General features: G+C 35.2%; 1 protein-coding gene and 1 non-coding gene across 2 annotated transcripts; both read left to right on the top strand.

The window, feature by feature from the left end:
* The first annotated feature begins 2,086 nt into the window (after positions 1-2,086).
* On the top strand, positions 2,087-7,023 carry LOC107887589 (uncharacterized). The gene is made up of 2 exons (XM_041108722.1): positions 2,087-2,626; positions 6,937-7,023. The coding sequence occupies exons 1-2, from the start codon at positions 2,158-2,160 to the stop codon at positions 6,990-6,992; spliced, it is 525 nt and encodes a 174-aa protein (XP_040964656.1). The 5' UTR covers positions 2,087-2,157; the 3' UTR covers positions 6,993-7,023.
* Positions 7,024-14,268: 7,245 nt separating this feature from the next.
* Positions 14,269-14,375, top strand: LOC121227653 (small nucleolar RNA R71). The gene has a single exon (XR_005925207.1). It is a non-coding gene; the product is annotated as a small nucleolar RNA R71 (small nucleolar RNA).
* Positions 14,376-22,316: the final 7,941 nt, after the last annotated feature.

The following is a 22,316-nucleotide window of genomic DNA, read 5'->3' as shown; positions in this document are numbered from 1 at the left end:
TGGTAGCTTCGGCTACATATCAGTGGTAGCTTCGGCTACATATCAGTGTGGCACTTATGTGCTAAATCTCTACGTATCCGTGTATATTCCAACTGTTCAACGGGATTAATAATGAATTAAAGTGAATATGAAATGTTAAGTGTGAAAATGTATATGCAAGTGAATTGGTAAGATTGTGCATGTGTAAGTGATTGAAATTGCTAAGAAATGTTTTGATTAGTTATATGTTAAAAGTGTTAATTATTAAATGAGTAATTATTGTTTACATGTAACTTACTAAGCTATTTATAGCTTACACATCTCTTTCTTTCCTTTGTTTTATAGTGATTTGAACTTGATCGAATAGTGGACCGTCGGAGCTCGTATCACACTATCATAGCCATCTCGGTATTATGTGCTTTTCAAAATGTTTGAACTATGGCATGTATAGAGTCTTAATCATCTTGAGCATGTTCAAATGATATGGCTAAGATTAGCTATTGAAATGGTTAGTAAAGATTATGTTTTGGTATTATGTATGTGTAAATGGTAACTAATTCAAAGAAGCAGTTTCTTTGACAGCAGCAGTGACGTGAATGTAAAAATTCACCATAAATAGTAGAAATGGAATTAGAGAGTGAATTATATATGGAATTAAATCTTATCAAGTCTATTTTTATATGAAAGAAACGATGTAGGAAAAGGAATTCTGTATTTTGAGATATTTGAATTTTAGTGAGATAGGGTCAGAATGGTTTTTGAAGTCCCCTGTTCTGACTTTGAAAAATCATTATAAATTGTACAGAAATAATTATGGATCATAATTTATATGTGTAGATTTCTTAGTGAGTCTATTTTCAAAAGAAAAAAACGATAACCTTATATGTATTCTGTACAAAGAGATAATTGATTTTTAGTGCCGAGAGGTCAGATCTGTCGAGCTGTGAAACAGGGGATACTTTAATGAATAAACTGTACTAATTGGCCAAGTCAAAAATTCTGAAAATTTTATGGTAAGTAGTAATATGAGTCTAGTTTCAGGGAAAATTTACGGATTTAAATTTTGAGTTCTGTAACTCGAGTTATAATTAAATTAGTGAAAGTCACGCAGGTAGACAGTTTTGTTGTGAACAGTGAATTTAATTTTAAAAGTAATTTTTTTTTATGCTCCGAATTGGTAAGTTAAATTGGATAACATCTCGTACTCGATTCCGGCGACGGTCTCGGGTAAGGGGTGTTACATTTAGTGGTATCAGAGCTACGGTTTAGTCGATTCTCGGACTAACGTAGCGAGTGTAATAGACTATCTATACATGCCATAATTGAATAATGATGGTGTGACGACTCCTGACATCTTAAAATGTTTTTTTTATAGTAATGGATTCTAACCGAGATACAGCTGATGATGCTCAAAGTAATGTACCTGTTGAAAGTCGATTTGAGACTCAGGGTCAAGGAGATGAGGCTCGAGAAGCTTTTCTCCAAATGATGAACAATTGGTACATTGAGTTTGTTAGAACTAATCCTAATGCTCAACCTCCTCCGCCCCCTCCTATTCCTCAAGCTGTTCCCATAGCTCCTCAACAAACTGAAGTGTTAAGATTGTCAAAGCCTCCAGTGGACAAAATTCGAAAGTATGGAGCCGAAGAGTTCCGAGCTAATGTAAATGATGATCCTGAAAGAGCAGAGTTCTGGCTTGATAATACCATCAGAGTGTTGGATGAATTATCTTGTACTCCAGAAGAGAGTCTCAAATGTGCTATCTCATTGTTGAGGGATTCAGCTTATAATTGGTGGAAAACTTTAGTGTCAGTGGTGCCTAAAGAGAAAGTTACATGGGATTTCTTTCAAGAAGAATTCCGAAAGAAGTATGTGAGTCAGCGTTTCATTGATCAAAAGAGAAAAGAGTTTCTTGAATTGAAACAAGGGCGCATGACGGTAGCCGAATATGAACGAGAATTTGTCAAATTAAGCAAGTATGCCCAAGAGTGTGTATCTAATGAAGCTACATTGTGCAAAAGGTTTGAAGATGGATTAAACGAGGATATCCGATTGCTAGTGGGAATTCTTGAAATTAAAGAGCTAGTGGTACTAGTTGAAAGAGCTATCAAGGCTGAAGAATTGAGCAAAGAGAAAAGAAAGGTGGAAAGTGAAGTTAGAGATGCAAGAAAAAGATCAATGGGCAAGCCATTTCAGTCTCAAGCGAAGAAGTTTAAAGAAATGAATAGTCGATCGAATGTTTCTAGTGTAAATTTTCAAAGAGATCGAGGAAGACAATATTCAAGTTCTAAAGCTCAGGCGACTTCTATGGCAAGTGTAGGTAGTGTTAAACCTACTAGACCGGAATGTCAACATTGTGGAAAACGACATTTAGGGGAATGTTATTTAATCAGCCGAGCATGTTTTAAATGTGGATCTCAAGATCATTTTGTGAAAGATTGTCCAGAAAGAGAAGAGATAGAAAAGTTTCAAAATGTGAGATCGAGCAGTGTGACTACTAGAGGAAGACCATCGAGAAATGTGGGGACTGGAACTAGTGGTAAAGGTGTAACAAAAGACACGACTGTAAGATCTGAAGTGGGAGCCCCAGCAAGAGCTTATGCCATCCGAGCTAGAGAGGAAACATCTTCCCCCGATGTGATCACTGGTATATTTTCTCTTTACGACACTAATGTTCTTGCATTGATTGATCCTGGTTCTACTCACTCGTATGTATGTAGGAATTTAGTGTCTGATAAAAATTTGTGTGTTGAATTTATTGAGTATGTGATTAAAGTGTCGAATCCTTTAGGCAAGCATGTGATAGTTGATAAAATATGCAAAAATTGTCCTTTGATGATACAAGGTCAGTGTTTCCCTGCCAACTTGATGTTGTTGCCATTTGATGAATTTGATGTTATTTTGGGAATGGATTGGTTGACATTACATAAGGCCAAGATAGATTGCAGTCAGAAAATTCTTGAGTTGAAGTGTGGTAGTGGTACAGTTCTTCGGGTTGAAACAGATAAGTCAAATGTGATGCCAATTGTGATTTCTGCCATGTCTGCTCAGAAATGTTTGAAAAATGGTTGTGAAGCATATCTTGCTTATGTGTTGAATACAAAAGTGTCTGAAACAAAGATCGAATCAGTGCCAGTGGTATGTGAATATTTAGATGTGTTCCCAGAAGAGTTGCCAGGTTTGCCTCCGATTAGAGAAGTAGAGTTTGGTATTGAAGTAATGCCAGGTACTGCTCCAATATCGATTGCTCCTTACAGAATGGCACCAACTGAATTAAAAGAATTAAAAGTGCAATTGCAAGAGTTGACGGATAAAGGATTCGTCAGACCAAGTTATTCTCCGTGGGGTGCTCCCGTGCTATTTGTGAAGAAAAAGGATGGGACATTGAGATTGTGTATTGATTATCGTCAACTTAATAAAGTGACAGTAAAGAATAAATATCCATTGCCCCGAATAGATGACTTGTTTGATCAGTTAAAGAATGCCACAGTGTTTTCCAAAATTGATTTGAGATCCGGATATTACCAATTGAGGGTTAAAGAGTCAGATGTGCCAAAGACTGCTTTCAGAACCCGGTATGGTCACTATGAGTTTCTTGTAATGCCTTTTGGTCTGACTAATGCTCCAGCTATTTTTATGGATTTGATGAATCGAATTTTCCGGCCCTATTTGGATAAATTTGTTGTGGTGTTTATAGATGATATTCTTATTTATTCCCGAAGTGAAGTCGAGCATGCTGAACATTTAAGAATTGTGCTACAAACGCTGCGAGAAAAGAAATTGTTTGCTAAATTTAGCAAAAGTGAATTTTGGCTTAGTGAAGTTGGATTTTTGGGACATGTTGTCTCGGGAGATGGCATTCGAGTGGATCCGAATAAGATATCGGCAATAGTTGAATGGAAGCCTCCAAGAAATGTATCTGAAGTTAGGAGTTTTCTGGGCTTAGCCGGATATTATCGTCGATTTGTAGAAGGTTTTTCGATGATAGCTTCACCGATGACAAAATTGTTGCAAAAAGATGTTAAGTTCGAATGGACCGAGGAGTGTCAACAAAGTTTTGAGAAATTAAAGAAGTGTTTAACTGAGGCACCAGTGTTAGTGCAACCTGAGTCAGGAAAGGAATTTGTTGTTTATAGTGACGCGTCATTAAATGGGCTTGGATGTGTATTGATGCAAGAAGGAAAAGTGATAGCGTATGCTTCTCGACAATTGAAACCGCATGAACGAAATTATCCTACCCATGATTTAGAGTTGGCTGCTATTGTCTTTGCTTTGAAGATTTGGCGTCATTATTTATATGGTGAGAAATGTCGTGTTTTTACAGATCATAAAAGTTTGAAATATGTTATGACACAAAAAGATCTGAATTTGCGGCAAAGAAGATGGTTGGAATTGTTGAAAGATTATGAACTTGTAATAGATTATCATCCGGGAAAAGCCAATATAGTTGCTGATGCTTTGAGCAGAAAGTCTCTCTTTGCTTTGAGAGCTTTGAATACGAGATTAACATTGACTGAAGATGGATCATTGTTTGCAGAGTTAAAAGCTAGACCATTGTTTCTTCAAGAAATTTGTGAGGCTCAGAAAGTGGATAATGAATTGCAAAGAAAAAAGACTCAGTGTGCAGTGGACGATAATTCTGATTTTCGGATTGATTCAGATGGATGTTTAATGTTTCATGACAGAATATGTGTTCCGAAAAATGTTGATTTAATTCAGAAAATTTTGCAGGAAGCACATGATAGTCGGTTGGCAGTTCACCCCGGTAGTGTAAAAATGTACAATGATTTAAAGAAATTATATTGGTGGCCGGGTATGAAACGGGATATCTCTGAGTATGTGACAAAGTGTTTTGTGTGCCAACAAGTAAAAGCTGAACACCAAGTACCTTCAGGGTTACTTCAACCTATTATGGTGCCCGAGTGGAAGTGGGATAGAATTACTATGGATTTTGTTTCCGGATTGCCATTGTCACCGAAAAAGAAAGACTCAATTTGGGTAATAGTTGATCGATTGACTAAGTCAGCTCATTTCATTCCTGTGCGAATGAGTTTTTCACTTGACAAGTTAGCTGAATTGTATATTGCTGAGATAGTTCGATTACATGGTGTGCCTGCGTCTATTATATCTGATAGAGATCCACGGTTTACTTCAAGGTTTTGGAAGAAATTACAATAGGCATTGGGTACTAAATTGAATTTTAGTACAGCATTTCACCCCCAAACCGATGGACAGTCTGAAAGAGTAATTCAAGTGCTCGAAGATATGTTGAGATGTTGTGTATTGGAATTTGAAGGTAATTGGGAAAGATATCTACCTTTGGTGGAGTTTGCATATAATAATAGTTATCAATCCAGCATAAAAATGGCACCTTATGAAGCGTTGTATGGACGAAAGTGTCGGACTCCATTATATTGGACTGAACTTAATGAAAATCAGTTACATGGAGTCGATTTGGTAAAAGAAACTGAAGAAAAAGTGAAGATAATCCGTGATTGTTTGAAAGCTGCATCGGATCGACAGAAGTCGTATGCGGATTTGAAAAGAAAAGAGATTGAGTTTCAAGTGGGTGATAAAGTATTTCTGAAAGTGTCTCCATGGAAGAAAATTCTGAGATTTGGCCGTAAAGGTAAATTAAGTCCAAGATTTATTGGTCCGTATGAAGTGATAGAAAGAATTGGTCCAGTGGCTTATCGATTGTCTTTACCACCGGAATTGGAAAGAATTCATAATGTGTTTCATGTTTCTATGTTGAGGCGATATCGATCGGACCCATCACATGTGATTTCACCGACTGAAGTGGAAATTCGATCGGATATGACATACGAAGAAGAACCGATTCGAATCTTGGCACGAGAAGTGAAACAGTTGAGAAACAAAGAAATTGCTTTAGTGAAAGTGTTATGGCAACGACATGGGGTGGAAGAGGCAACATGGGAAACTGAGGAGGCTATGAGGAAACAGTATCCCAACTTATTCACTGGTAAGATTTTCGGGGACGAAAATCCCTAAGGGGGGGAGAATTGTGATAGCCCGAAATAGGGCCTAATCGGAATAGTGGTTTCGTAACCACAAATCCGAAGTGAAATAGTTTAATTTTATAAATTTTTATTAGTTACTGATTGATTGAAATATTGTGTGAAAATATGGATAGGAAATTTTAATACTTTAGTGCTTAATTGAATTTTTAGGACTAAATCGAGAAAAATGCAAAGTGTGTCTAATTAGTGATTAAATGACTTAATTGAATTATTGCATGAAATTGGAAGTGTTTATGTGGCAATTAGACCATGAATTAGTGTTGTGGACACAAAAGGGTATTTCTAGAAAAATATCTAAGTAATGGGTCAAGGGCATTTTTGTCCAAATTGAATAAAAGACAAAATAAAGATGAAAACAAGTGTTCATCTTCTTAAAATCAGACGTTTGCTGCCAAAAAAAATTCATGTCACCATAGCTAGGGTTCTTGAACTTCCTAAGCTCAATTGTAAGTGATTTCTTGCCCCGTTTTGATTATTTTCGTATTTTTATGCTTATTGAAGCTTGAATTTCATGTTTCTACTATTTAATTTAAATGAAATTAAAGTTTGAAAATTTACCCATTCATGATATAATTGTAAATTGATTAGTGATGTTAGATAATGAATGTTTGAAGTGTTAATTACAAGTTTTACTAGATGAATTTTGATGAAAATGTTGAAAAAGGGCTAAATTGTGAAAGATGGTAAAGTGTGCATAAAGTTGTGATTTTGTGAAATTGAGGGCTGTTATGAGCATGAAATATGATTTAGTGAAGTTTGAAATTTAAAAATTTAGTGAATTTTATTTTTACGAGCTTAGGGACAAAAGTGGAATTTTTGAAAAGTTTCGGGGAAAAATATAAATTTGCCAAAATGTTGTGTATGAATTGTATTTGAATGAAATGTTGATAAAATGTATTAAATTGTGTTAATATAGATCAAGAAAGAAGAAATAGTGGAAGTGATCGGGGAAAAGAGAAAGTTATCGACTAAATTACAAAAAAATAGTCGTTTTGCATCCGAGGTAAGTTACGTGTAAATAATAGTTATATTTTTATAAATTGTGAATTATATTTGATATGTGAATTAATATTGAATGTGGAAGGAAAATTGTTCATGAATTACTCAAGTGTTAAAGTGTTAAAAATAAAGTGTTAAGTGTAAATTCCCGGTTGAACTTAGGAATAGAAGTGGATACAAGTGACATGTCACTAGAGATCAGTGTTACAGTGTTGCAGTGAGTCCCGGGTGCTGGGTGATCTAGCATGTGTTGCAGACACTTGACAGCTTGTGTGAGCAGGCCCGTGGACATTTCCAGTGTTATTGATCAGTGGTAGCTTCGGCTACATTTCAGTGGTAGCTTCGGCTACATATCAGTGGTAGCTTCGGCTACATATCAGTGTGGCACTTATGTGCTAAATCTCTACGTATCCGTGTATATTCCAACTGTTCAACGGGATTAATAATGAATTAAAGTGAATATGAAATGTTAAGTGTGAAAATGTATATGCAAGTGAATTGGTAAGATTGTGCATGTGTAAGTGATTGAAATTGCTAAGAAATGTTTTGATTAGTTATATGTTAAAAGTGTTAATTATTAAATGAGTAATTATTGTTTACATGTAACTTACTAAGCTATTTATAGCTTACACATCTCTTTCTTTCCTTTGTTTTATAGTGATTTGAACTTGATCGAATAGTGGACCGTCGGAGCTCGTATCACACTATCATAGCCATCTCGGTATTATGTGCTTTTCAAAATGTTTGAACTATGGCATGTATAGAGTCTTAATCATCTTGAGCATGTTCAAATGATATGGCTAAGATTAGCTATTGAAATGGTTAGTAAAGATTATGTTTTGGTATTATGTATGTGTAAATGGTAACTAATTCAAAGAAGCAGTTTCTTTGACAGCAGCAGTGACGTGAATGTAAAAATTCACCATAAATAGTAGAAATGGAATTAGAGAGTGAATTATATATGGAATTAAATCTTATCAAGTCTATTTTTATATGAAAGAAACGATGTAGGAAAAGGAATTCTGTATTTTGAGATATTTGAATTTTAGTGAGATAGGGTCAGAATGGTTTTTGAAGTCCCCTGTTCTGACTTTGAAAAATCATTATAAATTGTACAGAAATAATTATGGGTCATAATTTATATGTGTAGATTTCTTAGTGAGTCTATTTTCAAAAGAAAAAAACGATAACCTTATATGTATTCTGTACAAAGAGATAATTGATTTTTAGTGCCGAGAGGTCAGATCTGTCGAGCTGTGAAACAGGGGATACTTTAATGAATAAACTGTACTAATTGGCCAAGTCAAAAATTCTGAAAATTTTATGGTAAGTAGTAATATGAGTCTAGTTTCAGGGAAAATTTACGGATTTAAATTTTGAGTTCTGTAACTCGAGTTATAATTAAATTAGTGAAAGTCACGCAGGTAGACAGTTTTGTTGTGAACAGTGAATTTAATTTTAAAAGTAATTTTTTTATGCTCCGAATTGGTAAGTTAAATTGGATAACATCTCGTACTCGATTCCGGCGACGGTCTCGGGTAAGGGGTGTTACACTTTGCATGGTTGTAACGAGGTTTAGGTTACGGGTATGGATACAAGCTGAAGAGACAAATGTTAGAATCAAGATAATTTCAATTTGGAATCGAGATAATTTCAATATATTACCCCCACTATCAAAAACTTAATTACTAAATCACAAACAAATATTTAGAACTATATTACATAAGCTCATGAAAACTTTAGTTTGTTGAGGATTACAATAATAATATTGAGTTTTTTTTAAGAACAAATCAAGTCAATACAATATAGAAATCATACTTCATGATTCAGTAACAAAAAATGGTGAACATAATGAGGTAACAATATTGAATTTAATCTCGATAAAAAAGGGTAAATTAAGTAAGAGGATTTCAACAATAATGGGTTAATAGGTTAATGATGAGGGTTAATCAATAAAAAAGGTTAGTAGGCTCAAAGGGGGTTCACTAAGGGTTTAATTATGTGGGAAGGCTTTTTATGGAGTAAGTGGGTTATATCCTAAGTGCCTTTATCATCTCAGTATATCAAATCATACGTGTGATCTCGACATGTATAATCGAAGCAAGTTCTAGAATAACAGTTCAATGTTGACACACTTAAACCACAAAAGAAGTGAACAAGAAAAAAAGCTATATGCTCAAAAGGCTCAAAAATCTCACCAAAAATTTGGGTTTTTTTATGTCATTCATGTATACTTAAGATTTCAAGATAATACCTCAATTTAGGAAAATAATCTAAAAAATGTTAGTTCTCAAAATATCAACTTATCATGCTCAATTCTCTAATGTCCTATAACCAAATAATCATACATAATTCCCATGGTCTAATTCATGACATATCAACAATAATAATAGATCAATCAGAATTCATTCGATCAAGATTATGAGAAAATCACTTAAGCACAAGACCAAATTCAGATATTTGAGAATAATGCAAAAAGTTAGGTTTCATGTTCATGTTCACCCTCCCTACACTTAAGATGTACATTGCCCTCAATGTACAAAGATAGACTATTCAAAATAAAGAAAATCATAAGAGGGAAGGAGGTGAAACTCCCTATTATATGGATGCAGAGCTTGATTCTGAGGCTGGGGTGTTTGGGGAAAGTGGTAGCTGCCACTGCTCTTGGCTAGATGAAGAAATTGGGTCGTTGAACATGGCACTTATTGGGTATTGTTCCCTATTTGTTTCCTCATTTCGTAAAATATTCCTAGCTGCTTTGCTTGGAAGTTTGTAGAATCATGAAGAGCTCATTAAGAGTTGGTGGAGAAGAGAGCATAGTGGGATTACTTGTTAGAAATACCAAAAAAATGAAGAAAGTAAAATTTACTAATATAGATATGTCTTTCAAAAGAAAATAATACAATTGAAATGAAAATAAAAATAAAAATAAAAATAAAAAGATAGAAGGATTCAATGATCCTCGTTAGTGGGGCCCTCAGGTGGTGGCGCTGGAGTGGCGATGTGAAAGTGTTGGCACAGCTACTGCATCATGGCCTGCATGTCGTCCATCTGTCTGTCATGTCGCCGATCTTGCTCGTGAATCATCTCAAACTGTGTAGTGCAATACTGCTCAAAGTGAGCAAGTCGGTTGAAAAGGTGTGCCAATGAAGCAGCCGCATGAACTGGTCGTTCCCTAGGTGGCGTGGTAGAAGGCTCCTCGTGCTGTAGGGGAACATCATCAAGAATGTCCTCAAGATCCTCCTCGTCAATGGCATGAGTGAGACGGTACTGAGGAGGATCGATCCTATGTCGGTGCTCGATCATCCTCATGTGTAACATATTCATGATGCCTTGTGAGGACATTTAACCTATCAGTGTAAGCACTGATGACTAGGCCATGGTGTTGTGTTTGGCAAGATGCGACACATAGGGGCCGATAGAGATTACTCCCTTCCGATGCCGCTCGGTCTAATGGCGAATGGAAAAAGTGATGAAATATGCCAAGTCAGTCACGTGTGCATTCACCATGCACCATAAATAGTAGGCGTCGTAGGTGTTGACGACGCCCGTGCTCTCTCTCCTTCCGGTCAAGGTATATGCTAATATGGCATGAAGATATCGTAGGGAAGGGGAGAGAGCTGAGGCTTTCGAGTGGTTGGGGTCATAGGTGGAAGAGAGTGGTGCCAAAGCCTTCTAGTACAAGGAGGGAGAAATGTAGATATTGCGTGGTAGTGCATTCATGTCCTCCTCCTCCATAAACTCATCGGTGTAAAGTCCCAGAGCGACTTCAAACTCTGGGACACTCATCACGCTAACTAGACCGCCTAATCGAAAGTGAATGGTGCCTGGATCGTTATTGTTCGTCATCACCACCTGTAAATGAAAAGTAGAGCATAATTCTAAAGTTAGCTCTAAATAAGTGGGTTCGGTAATAGCGAAGAACCATTCCCATGGGTCTGTGGACAGGAGGGCGCGGATGACATCAGCTAGGTGGACTTGCTCTACGGCAGCCCAGTCGATGCAGTGACCTGTAGTGAGGGGTCGCGCCCGTAGTATCTGAAATAGCTCCTCCTGCGAAGCTTGTGGAAACTCAAGGAATGGGTGTCGAACTTCAGCTGTAGCACGTACCGAGGAAGAACCCGGTCCCCTACGTCTCTTTGAGGATGGGACCGCGGCCTTCTTGCCTCTCGATGATGACATAATGTACCTAAAAATGTATGAGCATTGATATAATAGATCCAAGATGTGTTAACATTTAACGATATCAAACGAGAGGTGAAAAATTTATATGATTATTCAGAAACATTTACTGGAATCAAAGATTCATCATCAGTTAAGCAAGAATCCTAAAACTAGTATATGCTATTTAGTAGATTAAACAATTCAAATATAGAAAATACTATAGCAAATTCCTAACTTATTCAGAACAAATTGGTAATAGTAACAATATCTTTTTAAGGCATATAAAATACTAATGTAGTAATGCAAATTGGAAAAACAAGGTTGAGAAAGTGAACCAAAAGCTGTTGTAGGGTGGCGCACGGGCGTGTTGGTGGAGAGCACGGGCGTGGGGTGTGAGTGTACAGCCGTGTGAAGGAAAAATAGAGGGAAAAGAGAAGGGAAAGTGAGGATTGATGCAGGGGGAGTGGATTTTAGGGTGGTTTGAGGGTTGGAGAAATGAGAATCTGGGGAATGGTGGCCGGAATAGGGATTAAGGAGTGGAGAAGGGGAGATTTCAGCTAGGGTTTTGAAAGGAAAAAGAAAATGAACAGTGATTTGCTTATGTAGGGGAGGTGCACACGGCCTCGGGCCACGCCCGTGTACTCTGAAGGTGAGCCCATGTTTTTCGAATTTTACAATTTAGGTCGTACCTGACTTTGTTCGCTTCTCCCACGCTCGTGTATTGTTGTCCATGGCTTAATGGCACGGGCGTGTCTTACACCAGTGTCAAACAAACAGAATCGAGCCTTACCTCTGGCACGCCCGTATTTTTCCATTCCCATGCCCGTGTTAACCTATCAAGTTCCCCTACGGCTATGTTGCACGGCCATGGGGATTTATCGCATCCAGTGTTTTGGGGAAATCATGTCTTGCTTCCACACGATCGTATCGCACGACCATTTCTCTTCCCCTGTTTGGCCACTGCTTTAGGCACACCCGTGTATGTTGAAAAACTTTGCAATTCAAAGATAAAGTTAATGATTCAAAGTGTTAGAAATTAAAAATAAAGAAATAAAAATATGTTAGTGCTCGGGTTGCCTCCCAAGAAGCGCTTATTTATAGTCTAAGCTCGACTTACCTCTCTAGTGAATGGTCAGGGTGGTTCGAGGAGTTTATACTCCTCATTCCTGCTATCAATCTCATCAAAATAGGGTTTTAATCGGGTGTTGTTTACCTTAAAAGTGTCGAACTTGGGGTGACTCACCTCCATCGTACCGAATGGAAAAATACTGAGTACCATAAGAGGGATTTTCTCATTCGGTGTGGTTGTGACAATGTGAGGATCTGCGACATCTAGTAAGACTTTATCGCCAACCTTAAGTTGATTCGGAGAGGCATCGACCTTGTTTTGACGTAGTTTCGGTTTATCATGTGTTCTCAATTTGTGTACTTGCCATTCGTCTAGCTCCTCTATCCGTAGCCTTCGTTCTTCATGAATATGTCCTCTATCATTCTTGGAACATGGCTCGTGAACTTCTTTGAAGCTTAATTTCTGCAAAATCATATTGTTAGTTTTAGTAGATTGGTGTTGACTATTACCTTCAATGTTCGATGTGATGCTAGAATTACGAGCTTGAAGGGTGATCGTTTCATCTCCCACACGAAGTGTAAGCTCACCTGTGCCAACATCAATAATTGTTTTAGCAGTTGCTAAAAAGGGCCTTCCTAAAATCAAAGGGGTGTTATTATCCCCCTCTATGTCTAGAACAACAAAATCAACGGGAAATATGAACTTATCTACTTTCACGAGTACATCTTCAATAATACCCCTAGGGAATCTTATAATTTTATCTGCAAATTGAATGCTCATCCTAGTTTGTTTAGGTTTCCCAAGACCTAGTTGCTTAAACATTTTGTAAGGCATTACGTTAATACTAGCCCCTAAATCAGCTAATGCATGACTTATATCTAAATTACCAATTAAACAAGGAATTGTAAAACTCCCTGGATCTTTTAATTTGTGGGTAGCTTATTCGTAGAATAGCTGAGTAGACTGTGTTTAGCTCACATGCGACGCTTCGTCCAACTTCCGCTTATTTACTAAAAGCTCTTTTAAAAATTTCATTGCATTTGACATCTGCGACAAAGCTTCAATAAACGGTAGGTTAATATGTAATATTTTTAAAAGTTTGAGGAATTTACCGAATTTTTCGTCTGAGCGGTCTTTCCTTGTCGCGTTAGGGTATGGGACACGAAGTCTATATTCTTCATTCACCGTTTTGTTATTACTTACCTCACTTTTACCTTTGCTCACCACAGTTTCTTGCATCAATTCTGGCTCAGGCGCAATGAATCCTTCCTTATCTTGAGTACTAATTGCGTTGAGGTGTTCCCTTGGGTTAGGTTCAGTATTACGCTACCTTGTGGTCGTTCAGAGATTAGTTTGGATAGCTGACCTATCTGAGTTTCGAGTCCTTGGATCGATGCTTGTTGATTTTTAAGCGCTGTCTCTGTATTTTGGAAATGGGTTTCTGACATTAATATGAATTTTGAGAACATCTCCTCAAGGTTCGGTTTTTTCTCTTGTTAATAAGGTGGCTGTTGAAAACCCTGAGGATTTTGTGGCTTTTGATTTCCTTAACCACCCTAGGAGAAATTTGGGTGGTTCCTCCAACCTGCATTATAAGTATTACTGTATGGGTTATTTTGAGATCTAAAGTTATTGTTACCCATATAGTTGACTTGTTCCTCTTCAGTTGTAGGATTGAAGGATTGATATTATGTATGCACACCTCCTCTACTTGAGTCACACCTCATTACTGGATATACCTGCGTAGAACGAAGAAAACCATCAATCTTTTTATTGAGAAGTTCTACCTGATTTGACAACATAGTAACTGAGTCGACGTTATAAACGCCGGCTATTTTTGTTGGCTTAGTCCTCATGACTTGTCACTGATAGTTATTCAGTGACATGTCTTCAATAAATTCATAAGCCTCTTCAGGTGTTTTGTTGTTGATGGTTCCGCCAGTAGCTGCGTCAACCATTTGCCGAGTCGAGGGATTCAAACCATTTTAGAATGTTTGTACTTGCAGCCAAAGTGGTAACCCATGGTGAGGGCACCTTCTCAGTAAGTCTTTGTATCTCTCCCATGTATCGTAAAGTGTTTCTAAATCCATCTGCACAAAAGAAGAGATATCATTACGTAATTTAGCCATTTTAGCCAGCGAAAAGTATTTTAGTAAAAAAATTTTCGATCATTTGTTCCCAAGTAGTAATTGACCCTCGTGGTAACGAGTTCAACCACTGTTTAGCTTTTTTCCTTAATGAAAAAGGAAATAACCGAAGACGAATGGCATCATAAAAAACACCATTGATTTTAAATGTATCGCAAAATTCCAGGAAGTTTGCTAAGTTAGCATTGGGATCTTCATCCTGCAAACCATCAAACTGAACAAACTATTGTATCATTTGAATTGTGTTAGGTTTCAATTCAAAAGTATTTCCAACTACAGCCGGTCTAACTATGCTAGATTCAATTCCTGTTAGAGAAGGTTTAGCATAGTCATACATAGTATGTGGAGCAGGATTTTGATTAGCCACAATTGTAGGAGGTAGCTGATTGCCTTGGTTTTCAGCCATCTCTTCGGTTGGGGGTTGAATATTGCCTTCTTGCTCATTCTCCATGTATCGTAAGCTACGCCTTATCTCTCTTTGATTTCTACGAACTGTACGATTGATTCTTCGTCAAAAAGTAATGGTCCCGACGGGTTTCTTCTAGTCATAAACTATAAAAACTTACCAAGAGAAAGAATAAGTAAATTAATAAATAATAATAAAATTAAATTAAATTGCAAGAAAAATAAATGGCTAAAGTAATAAAAATTGAGCGTTCTTAATATCTTAGTTCCCCGGCAACGGCGCCAAAAACTTGATCGCGAGATTCGTAACAAGTAATAAATATTTATAATGAAGATCAAACCTAGACTAACTATTATCACGACGAAAAGGCAAGCGCACCTATCAAATAATAGTATAGTAATGGCAAGATCGGGATATCGTACCCAAGGGAACCAAAAGTACTAGTAATAACTATCTTTTTATTATTTAACCTAGAAATAAAGAGGGGTTGTTTATTAAACTAATTAACTAAACTAATTAACTAATTAAACTAAAGCAAAGAGAAAATTTGGAAAAAGACTTGAAGAAAAGTAATTGATAAAGACGACACCCAATGAGGAATCCACCTATATTTCACTTGTTATCTGACTCTGAACCAAACGATTTATTCACTTGACTTGATTCGTGAGACTCCCTAACCTATATTATTATCTCTTTCGAGATTAATAACGTCTAACCCTCAGTTGAATTAATCGAAATCTCTTTCTTATTTAAAACCCCTAGGGAAGTAGTAAATCGATCTATGGACTCCCATATTAGGTTTCACCCTATTTTGGCAAAATTTTGTAACCCTATTTCTAGGCATTCGATCAACTCTGCTTAATTATGCCAAATCTATTCTTAGACAGGGACTTTTGCTCCTCTGCATAAGCACATCAAATCATGAATTAATACCTGGAATATTAACTCAAGCATTAAGAACACATAATTAAGAACAAATCAAGTATTTATCATACAATTCAGATAATAATAACAAGATCCATCATAGGTTTCAACCCCCTTACGTATCTAAGGGGTTTAGTTCATAATAAAATAAGTGTACATCTCAAAAGTATGAAAATAACAAAACATAAAGAAGACTCTAAAACCCCTGAAGGAATTCTGAGAGAGATCTTCAGTCTTGGAGCAGCTCCGACTTTTAGGATGGATCGTCTGGCTTCCTTCAAGTAATTTTCGGCGTGTGGTTCTGTACTCCAAAAAAGTTCTGGAGGGAAAAGGGGGCTTTCTAAGTCATACTTAGGGTGTTTATATAGGCATTGGATTGGCTTTCTTCTTCCCTAAGTATCATTTTCTGTGTAAAATAAAACTCTTTGAAAAAGGGATACGCCCGTGTGCCACGACCGTGTAACGTGTTTGCCAGGCCGTGTTCGATCTGTTAAATTGCATACGGCCGTATGGGTCAATGGCCAGGCCGTGTGAATCGTGAAAGCCTTGGTCGACACCCTCGAAAGACACGGGCATGTGAGTAGCCCGTGTGGCAAGGCTTAGGCTGTGTCATCTTCTCGATTTGGTCTGTTTTGTCTTTTTTTGGCTCCTTTTGACTCTTGGTGCTCTCCTGAGTACAAAAAATGAAATAACCGGATTAAGAGCACCAAAATCCACAAATCTAGTGATAAACATCCACAAATATGCTAAGTATTTGGGGTAAAAATATGTATAATTTGGCATTTATCACTATGAGTGCGTCAATATTGATTTGTTATTCTAGAACTTGCTTCGGTTATGCATGTCAAGACCACACCATTGATTTGATATGTCGAGACGATAAAGGCACTTAGGTTTAACCCACTCGCTCGATAAAAGTCTACCTTCATAATTAACCCTTAGTGAACCCTCTTGAGCCTAACAAGCCATTCATTGATTTACCCTCAATATTAACCCATAACCAATTTTTGTTGGAATCCCCTCAATTAATTTGATCCCTATTTTTGTCGAGATTTGATTTGAATAAACTGCTTAGCTATGTTTTATTTTTGATAGTTATCAAAGTTCTATATTACTTGATTTATTCTTAAAAAAAAAAACGAAGTTGCTGCAATTGAGATTTGTCATTTAGCATATTACGAAATTATGTAATGCTTAGATTAAAACGATGTTATCCATGAAGAAAAGCTCAATTCTAGGATCATCTAATTAGGAATGTAATTTTTCAGTTTTAGTATTTTTCTAGTTAAGTAATTTTTCAATTCAATCTCGACTCTAACCTTCTCTTTCAGCTTGTGACCACACCCCCTAACCAAAGCCACGTTACGACCCTCTAATTACCTTTTGATTGATATATCATCTCAATATATAGTGGTGGAGATTTTATTTTCACGCAAGCCTATGATAATAACTTTTCATATTGACTGTTGAGTGCTAAATTTGTCCTTAAACACCTCGAGTGATTTAGTGAATCTTTAGTGAGGATGTTAAACCCTGTAATATTTTGAATTAAAGGTGATTACTTAAATAAGGAGAGACACCTATGTTTTCGTGATAAAATGCTCAACTTGGAATGTTTGAAACTTTGATGTTCTTCTAGTTAAATTCTCAATGTATGATTACTTATGGATTATTTTGAGATATTTTTTATAGGAATTATAAGTTGAGAAAAAAATGAATTCTTAATTGTGAATTGAGGATTTTGCTTGAGGACAAACAAATGCTTAAGTGTGGGAGTATTTGATAAGTCGTAATTTATACATATTTTTATCCCATGCTTAGCACATTTTTGGATAAATTATCATTAGATTTGTGGAATTTGATGCTCCTATTCCTTTGATTTCGTGTTTTATACTTAGGTGAGCATAGGAGAGTAAAAAGAGCGAGAAACGGGCCAAAAATAGAGAAAATGGGTCAACATGGGAAATCAACACGGCTTGAACTTCCTCACACGGGTAGACCACACGCCCATGTCTATTTAGCAGACTTTAACATGACCTAAACCACTCCACATGAGCGTGGCACACGGCTGTGTCTCTGTCGAGCCCAAGTCTAGTTCTACTTTGAAAAAGACTACTTTTAAGGGTTTGGAAGCATCCCAAAGCCTATATAAATACCCGAGGAGTCACCTAGAGAAAGACATGGAGTGGAAGACAATGAATTACTCAAAGAAAGCCGATTGATCCATCTTAGAAGCTGGATTCTCCTTCAAGACTGAAGATCTCCCTTTAATTTCCTTCAGGGGTTTTTAGGTTTCTTTATGTTTTGTTATTATTATTCTTCTGTGATGTTGTCTTTTACACATATGAACTAAATCCCCTAAATAACTAAGGGGGATGAAACCTAAGACAGATCTTGTTACTATTTTCTGAATTATATGATAAACACTTGATTTGTTCTTAATTATGTGTTCTTAATTCTTGCTTTAATATTTCAGGATATTGATTCAAGTATTGATGTGCTTATTCAGAGGAGAAAAAATCCCTGTCTAAGAGTGGATCTAGCATAATTAAGCGGAGTTGATTGCACTTCTAGACATAGGGAAACATAAATATGTCGAATTAGGGTCAAACCTAATAAGGGAATCCATAGATCGAGTTAATGCAACACTAGGGGTTTTAATTAGAAAGAGATTTCAATTAATCAACCTAGGGTTAGACGTTGTTAGTCTCGAGAGAGATAATAATATAAATTAGGGATTTCTATGGATCGAGTCAAGTGAATAAATTGTCTAGTTCAGAGTCAAATAACAAGTGAAGTCTAGGTGGATTCTTCCTTGGGTATTGTCTAAATCAATCAGTTTTCCCAAAAGTATTTCCCCATTTTACTTTCTGTGCATTCTTAGCTTAATTAATTAGTTTAGATAAAGCAAATCCCCTTATTTTTAAGCTAGATAATGAAAAGAAGGTTAATATTAGTACTTTTAGTTCCTGTGGGTTTGACATTCCGGTCCTGCTATAAGCTATACTACTGTTTGATACGTGCGCTTGCCTTTATCGTGATAATAGTTAATTTCCAAGTACGATCAATCATAAATGTAAAACTTATCACCCACATCAATAACCAAGATTCAATACCTATAGACTGCTGAGACAATGAAGAGACTGAAGAGGTAAGAACAAAAGCATCTTCATCTGGCACATCCAAACGTAAAAGAAAAAATGCTCAAGAAAGTGTTGTTGATGAAAAAATTAAATTTGTGGGTGAACAACTTGGAAAAATTGCTAATGCTTTGAACAATTTACTGTGGATAAGACACCTCATCTTTACGAAGAAGTGGTGTCGATGGAGGTAGAAGGATTTGATGATGACTTCCTGTGTTCTGTGTTTGATTATCTAGTGAGTCATTAATCTGAGGCAAAAGCTTTTTTATTTAAAAGTAAGAAGCATAAAAAAATTTGGCTTCAAAAATTTTCTCAAGGTTGAAGATATTAATACTTTTAATGTGGTATAATATTAGTTATGCACTTGGACAATGTTGTTGTTATCATGTGGTGTAATATTAGTTATCATATGGTGTAATATTAGTTATGCACTTGGACAATGTTGTTGTTATCATGTGGTGTACTACTAATTATGCATTTGGATAATATTATTAATTTCTAGTATTAATTATGGTTTGAAAGTTAATTTATAATTATTCAATCCTTGTTTTTTATTTTTTATAACACAAGTACAAATAATTTATTTGACTTTGGTTGTTTTCAATTTATGACGGTTAATATTCTAGTTTAATAATTGAGCATTATTATATATTTAAAATGATTTATTTATTTATAAATAAATCATTGCAATATATGTAAAAATATTTTAAAATATAAATTTATTAATATACATAATAAACTCAATTAAGCAATGAAAAGATTAAATTTCTTAAAACAGCTTTTCCGGAAAATATTTTCAGGAAATCTGCCGAACAACAGAAGATATTTTACACAGTTTCATCCAAACACCAGAAAAGTAAATCATTTTCCAGAAATCATTTTCTGAAAAATATTTTACTGGCAAGCAAACGGAGCCTAAGTGCCAATACGTGGTGAAAACCACATCTATCTCATATCTCATATAGATGCTCACTCTCAAGCTATCACTGAGTCTACTCACACAAGCTGTCAGTCAAGACGTAGCTACACGGTGCTGCTCACACAAGTTTTAAAGTAACCACAACACATGCTGAAAAATCAGCCACAGGTAGGACGTACGAGACCAGCACCCAAAACACAGTAACCCCTAATGACATTTCATTTGTATCCTATCTATTCCTAAGGTTCAACCGGGATCCATACATCGTCGAAACTTCTTCGAATATTTTCGTGGAGTTGTATCATCACAATTACAATAATAAAGCATTTAAAACACATTTAACTTAATGCTTATCAACATATGAACTTACCTCCTATTTATACGGAGATAATCGACCGATCAATCCACTATTTTATCCTTGCCTCTATCTAATTCCGAACGTGGCTTTTCTTGATCTACATAATCAAATTTAAATAATTTAATAATTATTCTATTCAATTCAATCTAATTTCATGTTATGGCAAAATTAACATTTTGCCCTTAAACATTTGACTTCTTTACAATTTAGTCCCTAGGATCATAAAATAAAATTCATGAAATTTTCTCTACACCCAAGCTTAGCTGAATTTTATAGGTGCTCATAGCAGCCCATATATTCCAAAAATTCACACATTTAACACACAGTTTTTACATTTCTCAATTTAGCCCCTATTTGACAATTTCATTAAAAATCCTTTAACAAAAGTTATTTATTTAACAACAAGGATTCATTTTCTTCCATTAAACTTCAAAAATAACTAGCATGATCTCATGTTAAAACCCTATAATTTCAACCATTTTGCCAATTGGTCCCCTAGTTAGCTATGTTAAGCAACAACAGTCCTGAAAACATAAAAATCAACAAAAACAGGACAAGAATTCACTTACATGCAAGGGGTTTAAGTTGCTGAAATTTTAAGCTCTCAAATAGCCAAAACATTGCTGAAATTTTCAATTGCATGAATGGGGAAAAAGATGACACTTTTATTTTATTAAATTTTAACCTTTAATTGTCTAATTACTTAACTACCCTTACCTAACTTTAAAATTTTCATAAATACCAACATGCACATCCACTAACTTTATTAGTGGTCTAATTACCACATAAGGACCTCCACTTTAAAGTTCTATAGCTATTTAATACTTTTAGCTAATAGAACACAACTTTTACACTTTATGCGATTTAGTCCTTATTCACAAATTGAGCACACAAACGATAAATTTTCTTAACAAAATTTTTATACCACAATACTATCATACTGTAGACCACAAAATAATATTAAAATAATTTTTACAATATCGGATTTGTGGTCCTGAAACCACTGTTCCAATTTCACTAAAAACGGGTTGTTACATCAAAGTTGATTTTGATCAACGAATCTGTTGGGGGGTTCCATTCCTCATTTCCTTCCAATCTAGTTATCTTTCTATAACAGCCCAATTTTCAGTGATGTCAGAAAAGTGGTTTGAGACCACTGAAATTTGACAAGTGACCTTATAAATTGTTATTTAGTATTTATGAGCCAATCATGAATTTAGGAAAGCTTATGAATTAGTGATTTGTGCTTTAGAAATATTTATCAAATTAATTAGTTTTAAAACTGAGGTATCGAGACATCGATTTCATAAACCGAGCCATAAATATTTTTATAAATATTTACGGAGTGTCATTGAGTTAGTATTAAAATTTTGTTAGAAAATTTTAACGTTTTGAGAGTTAATTAATTAAAAAGGATCAAATTAAAAAAATGCATTCCCAAGACTCAGTTCTCGTAAATCGGATTCGTAAATATTTATTAAAAATATTTACGAAGATAGTTGTGTAGTTAATTAAGTTTCGGTTAAGTGAATTTGCTTGAACTAAAAGTAATTAGGTATAAGGACTAAATTGCATATAGAGTAAAAGTTGAATTATAGATTAAAGAAAAATTAAAAGGGCTAAATAAGAAATTATGCCATTGATTATAAATGAGGCAGTATAAAGATTTTCTTTGAATTTAATATATATTATATTAAAATATCTTTTACTTAACATATAAGTATAAATATGTATTATGTTATATTATATTATATTATATTATATTATATTATATTATATTATATATAATAAAAAAATAAAGAAATAATAAATAAATAGAAATAGAAAAAGAAAGCCAAAGCAGAAACGAAACAGAGAAGGAAAGAAAGAAAAGAAAAAAAGAAAGAAAGAAAGGAGAAAAAGCTAGGATTTTCAAGGGTTATAAGCTTAATTGGTAAGTTAATTTAGTTCATTTTCTTGTAATTTTTATGTTTTTAGAATCTCAGTATTAAATACTACCTGACCCATATCAAAATTTTAGAAATTATTGAGTTTTTAAATGTTGTTAATGTTGAATAATTAGAGTATTAGGGATTAAATTGATAGATTTTCAAGGTAGAAATAAAAAAGGATTGAATTATAGAATAAATTGTAAATTTTGTGTAATAGGGAATAAATTGTGAAAAAT

This window comes from Gossypium hirsutum, chromosome A03, assembly GCF_007990345.1.
Source record: "Gossypium hirsutum isolate 1008001.06 chromosome A03, Gossypium_hirsutum_v2.1, whole genome shotgun sequence".
Lineage (NCBI taxonomy): Eukaryota > Viridiplantae > Streptophyta > Magnoliopsida > Malvales > Malvaceae > Gossypium > Gossypium hirsutum.
The sequence above is the reverse complement of the archived record's forward strand: the minus strand, read 5'-3'. Positions and strand labels throughout refer to the sequence as shown.